General features: G+C 38.2%; 1 protein-coding gene across 1 annotated transcript; it reads right to left on the bottom strand.

Moving 5' to 3' along the window:
- Positions 1-579: 579 nt before the first annotated feature.
- Positions 580-3,362, bottom strand: USP26 (ubiquitin specific peptidase 26). The gene has a single exon (XM_017509783.2). It carries the CDS (start codon positions 3,326-3,328, stop codon positions 581-583), a length of 2,748 nt encoding a protein of 915 aa, XP_017365272.1. The 5' UTR covers positions 3,329-3,362; the 3' UTR covers position 580.
- Between the last annotated feature and the right edge of the window lie 3,879 nt (positions 3,363-7,241).

Raw genomic sequence — 7,241 nt, 5'->3', positions numbered from 1 at the left:
TTTGAGGCCAGGAGTTCGAGTCCAGCCTGGGCAGTATAGTGAGACCCTGTCTCTACAAAAAGCAAAAAACAAACAAAAGAAATGTTGCTTTGTGTAGCAAAAAGAAAAGCAAAATAAATAAATAAATAAACAAATAATATATATACATATATATATATATATATATATATATTGCTTTTTGTAGAGACAGGGTCTCACTATGTGGTGGCACATACCTATAGCCCCAGCTGAAGCGAGAAGAGAAATTCCTGTCTTTTCAGGAGGCTGAGAAGAGAGAATTGCTTGATATCGGGAATTCCAGGCTGCACTGAATTATGATTACTCTGCACTCTAGCCAGGACGGCAGAGTGAGATGCTAAATATATCAAAATGAAGAAAAACATGGAAAACACTATTTCAGTCTTGTAGGAAATAAGGATGCTCATCAGCCAATGCTAAGGGATTGGGGTGTCTGTATCAGGGTTAGAATGGAGATTTCCCCAATAAGTGTTTCTGTTTTGACATTTGGTCCTAGACTAATTGCCTTTTCATCTCTGGATAAAGTTTAGAGTTTTCCATCCATGGAGGAAGTATGTTCCTCTTATTTCTTCCGAAGAATCTCCTCTATCTCCTTGCTACGAAGCTGAGCATTCTGTTCTCTTTTCAACACCTCTTCAAAGATCTCATTATGCATGTAAAAGAAGATGTACCCAGTGCAACGCCTATCCCTCTGCATCTGGGCCTCCTGGATACTTAACACCTTCATATCATTGTAAGTGAGCCAGGTCTGCTTCTCAAAGTTATAGGCATCACAGATATAATGGCCTGAATTTAGAGTCTTCCCAAGATGGCTGACAACACTAATGAGCCGGTAGGTATGATCTCCCTTATTGGCATTTCTTTCTGTTTCCTTAGCTTTAGATTTTACCCGATCTAAAATGTCTTTGTTTCTAGGGTTCTTATTGGAACCCAATGCATGCAAGGAATTCCTGTTAGGCTTCTGGAGATTTAATTTTGTAGATCTTATGAGTTTCTCTGTGTGCCCCTGGGCACCTGGCTTTGGAAGGCTTTGGGACATTGCCTGCTGAGGAACTTGTTCACAGATTCTCTTACTATCATAATTGTGAGTCTGTTCAGTCACTTTTTGGAATCCTTCTGGAACTCTGATATTTTTATCTTCACAAAAATCTTTAGTAGGATTGAAAACCCTATCAAAAGCTGCAAACTTACTCATTTTCACATATTTCTTTTGTTTTGGATTTTCAGGCACTGCTTGAAAAGGGGCTTCTGGAAAACATGTGTCTGGGCTGCTGGTAGGTTTACCTCCAGCTTTGTGGCACTGAGAAAGTGAGATGTCTTCCAGATATGCCATTAAGTAAGCTAACGGCTTGTTTCCAATGAATGCTCGATCTCCTGAGTATACAGATTCTGGCTCATTTGGTTTTGACTTTTTCCCAATATATTTTTGCTGTTGTCTTCTGCTTGCCCCTTTAAAGACCGTCTGGAATTTTCGTTGTTCAGACTCCTTATCAGATCCAATGTATGCAGCCAGGATATCTTTGGATTTCTTTGTTGAAGGCCATGATACACTGATGCTTCCAGAAGTCATCTTTCGAATAACTTTTAATACTTGGAAATCCATAATGTCTGCATCCTCACTCAAGGGAAGAGGTGGTTTGGTGCCTTCATTGCAATGAGAAGATACCGTTAAATATTTGGAAATGATGACTTCCTGGTCATTCTTCTTTAATGAACAAAACGAATTCAAGCTGTAGCGTTTCAGATGAACAATAAGGACTCTAGGTAGCCTACTGAATGAGTGCACTCCAACAGAAGTCTTGTGCTTACAGTTTGCACACTTATATTCAAGCTCTTCTGCTGCAAAATAAAGATCAAAAGTAGACTGAATAGATGATGGAAGTGCTTTCATTCCTTGAGGAAGATTGATGGAGAGGTAATTACTCAGTTCTGTTTTGAGAATAACCTGACCACAAGCTTTACAAACAATAGAGTGCGACAACTCTAACTCAAAATTAGTAATGACGGGGCAAGAAAACCCATTGGTGTCAGGATCATCAGCAAAAACTTGTTTAGGAAAATGATATTCCCAAGCTTCACTTTTAGGCTTCCAAATTGTGTCAAGTTTTTCTGTGTTATCTTTCAACTGCTCTAAACAGTGACCTAAAAACTCATGAGCATCCTTCTGTGCATTGCCGTGGAATATCTCTGCAACTGCTGACATGACTTTTTTAATATTCAAAAGTAACATCTCCTTGATTTCTATATTATAAATATCTTTAAAAAAAAGCAGCCGTGCCAAACTCATGGTAAGAGCATTAAGAGGAATTTTACTCCATGGGAAACCCCGATTAAGTATATCATTAGCAAACGATGGAATTGAAAATAAAGACTGTAAAACTGCATTCATATAACAGGTGTTTCCCAAATTGGGGAGGCCGTGGCATAGTTTCTCTGGAAACAATTCAAAAAATAGTTTTAATTTATCCCACTTTGAGTAATCCTCACTATACCCTGGTTGTAACACAAATGCCAAAATCACTTTCTCTGTGAGCGCTTGAAGGAGACCAATGTCATCTACGTAAGGATTTCGAGTAGCGTTAATGATGCATGAAGATTCACGTTCCAATTTCTTTTTCTCTTCTAATTCTTTTAACTTCAGTTGTTTCTCTTGTTTGTAGCTTACACACCTCAAGCGATCTGCCTTGGATTTCTTGTATTCTACAGAATTATTTTCTTTCAAGAATTCCTCATTCATCTCTGAGCTAGACAAGAGCGTGATTTTCCTCTTCTTGTGTTGCTTTTCTAATAACTTTCTGCAAGTAAGTGCTGATGATTTTGATTTAAGCAAAGGCATCCTCTGAAGGACACCTGTCCCACTACCTTTTGCTTTCTCAAAAGATTTGTGACTTGATTTCTCACCAACTTTGCGGAATGAAGTTTTGTTGATTTTCTTCTGTGGTGTTGTGCTAGAAAAGACACTCCCACCTTTATCAGGTCTCACAGGTGGCCGAACCTTCTTTTGATTAAATCTGTCCAGGAATATCTTCAACATTTCAGCATCTGTGGAGGATAATCCTTTAACAAACAAGAATTTATTATTTTTTAAAGTTAAATGCAGGTGATTTTGGTTTCCTCTATAGGATCTAAAGACTACATTTCGAATATTATCAGTTAGCAGAAAAGTCACATATTTTCCATTTTTGAAATAGAGCACCAGTCTAACTTTCTTCTGTCCTTCCATTGTTCCAATGAATGCTTCTTTTGGTTTAGACATACCAGTCCTGGAATTCCATATTTGGGCAAAACCGTGTATCATTTGGGCAGTCATGTTTTCATATACGTATCTTCGATTATTGATAATCTTGAAGTTCCAATCTGTTTTGCAAGTTCAGCTGTGGAGACAACACCAAAGAAATGGTTCATTAGTTCTCCATACAGAATGATCTTATTTCTTCTACTGGTTTTATACTAGAGTCTAGCTCGGGTTCTAGATATCCAGCTCTTCATTTACGAGACCAATGCCTTTTGAGAGCCTTCCACAGTTGCATGAAGGCAGAGTCTTGATTCCCAAGACAAAATCACTATGGGAAAAATCAAGAAATGTTATTTGAACTATTACAGAAATGCTTGGCTTGGACAAAACTCAAACTCCACACTCACACAGTACATCTAGTTTCCACCAAAATATTGGGCTCCCTTCTGATTAATTTTCCAACTTCAACTGAAATCATGAAACACTTGGAAGACTTTCAGTACATAACTGAAAAAGTATACTCAATAGAGTCTCAAGTGCATGAATACAATATACCACTCTTCCTGTTACAGAACGACCCCATAGGACAACTACAATAAGTGAATAAGAAAGTGAAGGCACCAAGAGGCCGTCAACTCAGTAACAGATGAAATCTTCCTTGATGTCTAGAGGATCTCATATATGGGCCACTCAAAGTAAATCAATCTACCTCCTTCAAAATCTAGTTATGTTCCTACATTTCACTTGGCACTGGGGAACATCATTGCATTCTTCCCGCCTACTGACAAAAGTTTAAGAATAACAACTTCTTACCTATCAGGTATAGGCTAGTGAGGCTCCTGCAGCCAACTCACCTAACCAGAGCTAGCTCCCTGTATTCAAAACCAGTGGGAAAGAATCAGATGTATTTAGTCATGGAAAATCAGAATCTCTGAACAACTCTGGAGCCAATGTGAATTACTGAATAAGTTAACAGGCAGCACTACAAATATTTGCATCAGAAAGTATACATCCGAGAATTAGCTGGAAGTTGTTTCCTTCTCAATAAATATTCTTCCTGAATCTTCTCTATGCTATTAACTTGCTTAAGCAAACCCTGTCATTACGAATAATACTGCAGGAAACTTCTGTTCAGTCCCTGTTCGAATTATCAACATATCAAAATTGGTGGAACATAAATTAATGAGGTTTTTGTTTTATAAAGTATTTCATCTATCAACCTATGTTCAGGGAAGTAGGGATGGCATCCATCTGTATACAAAAGTGCATATGCATCCAAGTAAGAGAATGATTATATTTTTCATGGTAGAAATGGGGCCATAAAAACATTCAAGCACAGCACAAATTTAAGTTCTCTGGATAATTTATATTTCACTGTCCTACTGTAGATGCTAAGTAAGTTAAACAATTTCCTCTCCACAGAAAAGGCAGTCTTAATTGTTCCTTTTTATTTCAACAACTTGAGAGAACATGCAACCATAGAACCACTTGCAGCCTATTTAAGTTTTACAATCCCAGCTCATCTGTATTTATCAAAAATTATTATCTTCTTTCTACTGGTAGCTGAAATAATCTAAGACCCTCTTGACATTTCTTCTCTCTGCCCTCAAAAATAACAGTTAAGAGACATTCCTTCCTCACAGTGAATCCTGCCCACATTTCACTCCAGATGAAAGGAGGCTTATTTGAGCCCACTGAGCATGGAAAGTAAAGATTAAGAACCATATTGCTGATGTACAGGCAGAGTGGTCTGACCACTGCCTACTTCCTTAGGACATCTCAAGCTTAAATCCTGTTCTTTATTCTGCCTTGATTGCTTGCTTTGAGAGTCTTTTAAACTAAAATGTATTGTCTCCCCAAGACTCCACAGAAGAGCACTGTGTAACTATTCCATGCAGCCTAAAATAAACCTCAGCATTCCTCCTCCCTTGTCACCCCCACACCAGATTCAAAACAAATAGATGACAGCTGTGTTCAAAAGTTATGAAAGCCAACATGTGTTTCTCTCATTTTACCTACAAACTCAAACCATTCAATTTGACTTATCAACTACTAGTGCAACACTTCAGACTCAAAGGATAGCCAGACACTCACAAAACTGCACCACTTCTGTCAGATTTGGAGGCATGAACTATGGTGCCAAGCAACTGGTTGTGCAGAAAAAAAAAAAACTAATAGAAATGTCTGTTCCATTATTAATTTACTAATTCACTCTACATTGATCTTCATGGTCACTGAGAAAGTTGCTGAGCATCTGCTCTATGCTCCCTGCATATTATGATTTGCTGAGTATCTGCTCAATGTTGGGTATTGCAGCTGGTGCTCTCAGGGACACAATGGATGTGAAGATTCACTGTACCTAAATGATTTAGACTCTAAACATCACTGTGTAAATGTCACAATAAAAGATGGGACTCCTCTAATTTAAGGAAGATTTGTGTTGCTTTTGGAGTATTTACCCTCTGTATACTGCATTTATATCTCCCACCACTCAGGCTTTCATTATTTCAAGAGGTAGAAGAACTTGAAGACAAACCCATATACACCTTTCAAATCTGAATTTGCATTTCTGAATCCCAAAGTGTATATTACAAAAGAGTAACAAAGAGAAGAAAATGAGATACAAAAATTATTGTCTTTCAAGTATTTCGGTGAAACGGATGATGCTTTAAGGAGATAACCATTTGTTTTGAAAGTTTAGAGGGAGCTTTGGCCTAGAGGCAGATTAATAAACTCTAGAAGGCTCGTAGGCTCAATGACTATGAGAAAGTAACATTTCTATGTCATTTCTCCTCTGCTGACATGAGTACAAACTGTCACCAATTATATAGAATTGAGTGTGCATTTATCTTACTGAATAGGCAAGGGTCAAGATATATGGCAGTGTGGTACAGGTGGTGTGTTTTAATTATCTTTTTTTTTTCCACTTCTTGAAAATATGTGAAGTAAAAGAACAAAGATATACTGAGAAATCCTGCCATGCTACCTAAGCAAGTCTCACTGAACAGTAATGAAGTACCCATGAGGGAGTGTGTCAGCCCACAAATGCAGTAAGTGAAAAGACAGAGCCAGGTAATGACATCACGAGTTTCTAACCATTTCTGGGTATCTCCAGTAATCCCAAGTAAGGGTTTTGAAAAACAAAACAACTTCAACTCACATTAATTTTAGACTACACTTAGCTTAGTGATCTTGGACAAGCCAATTCCTCTATTAGGACCCATTAAACAAATCGGGAAATATAAAACTCTCTTTGAGGACTCCGTTCTATGAGACTACAAATACAAAATGCTTAAGCATGTTCGACTTCCCAGGACAGGCCAAATAAAAGATACTTTCTCCAATGATCAGATGATGTGCACTAAATCTGGACTTGGAGCCCAGGGGCACAATACAAAAAACTATATATGGAAGGATGGGTAGGGTAGGAATATTCTAGGTTTGGCAATTGGGAAGAGAAGATATTCAAAAGCCAGCAAGCATCCATTTATTCATTAAATAAATATGTATGGAGTACTAGAAAGCATTACATTAAGCTCTAGGTATAGAAGAATGAAAAAACCCACAAAATTCATGCTCTCAAAAATTTTTAATTCTAACAGGGGGATAGAAAAGACAGTACATACACACAAAATATGGAGAACACCAGATAGTGGCAACTGCTAAACGAAATAAAGTTAGAAGAGGCTGGGTGCAGTGGCTCCAGGCAGAAGGAAGAGTGAAAAAAAGGCCCTCAGGTGAGAATGGGCTTGGCATGTTGGAAACAGAAAGCAGGCCAGTGTGGTAAAAGACTTGAAGAGAAAGAAGTTGTGGAAGGTTTGTAAAAGAGCAGGAGACTGAATGGACTAGTAACCTTGCTGAGCAGCACCAAGGGCTGACTTAGGCTAGTAGTCATATATTTACAGCAAGACCAATCTGCAGATTTTTTCTCCAGCCATGTTTAGCTGCCCAGTAGTCATAGCCCAGGTGTGTAATAGGCAGAGCCTTG

Source organism: Cebus imitator, unplaced genomic scaffold (genome assembly GCF_001604975.1).
Source record: "Cebus imitator isolate Cc_AM_T3 unplaced genomic scaffold, Cebus_imitator-1.0 Scaffold421, whole genome shotgun sequence".
Classification (NCBI taxonomy): Eukaryota; Metazoa; Chordata; class Mammalia; order Primates; family Cebidae; genus Cebus; species Cebus imitator.
The sequence above is the reverse complement of the archived record's forward strand: the minus strand, read 5'-3'. Positions and strand labels throughout refer to the sequence as shown.

Coding starts and splice junctions, on each gene's coding strand:
- USP26 (XM_017509783.2), bottom strand. CDS start 3,328: ATGACTGCCCAAATGATACACGGTTTTGCCCAAATATGGAATTCCAGG.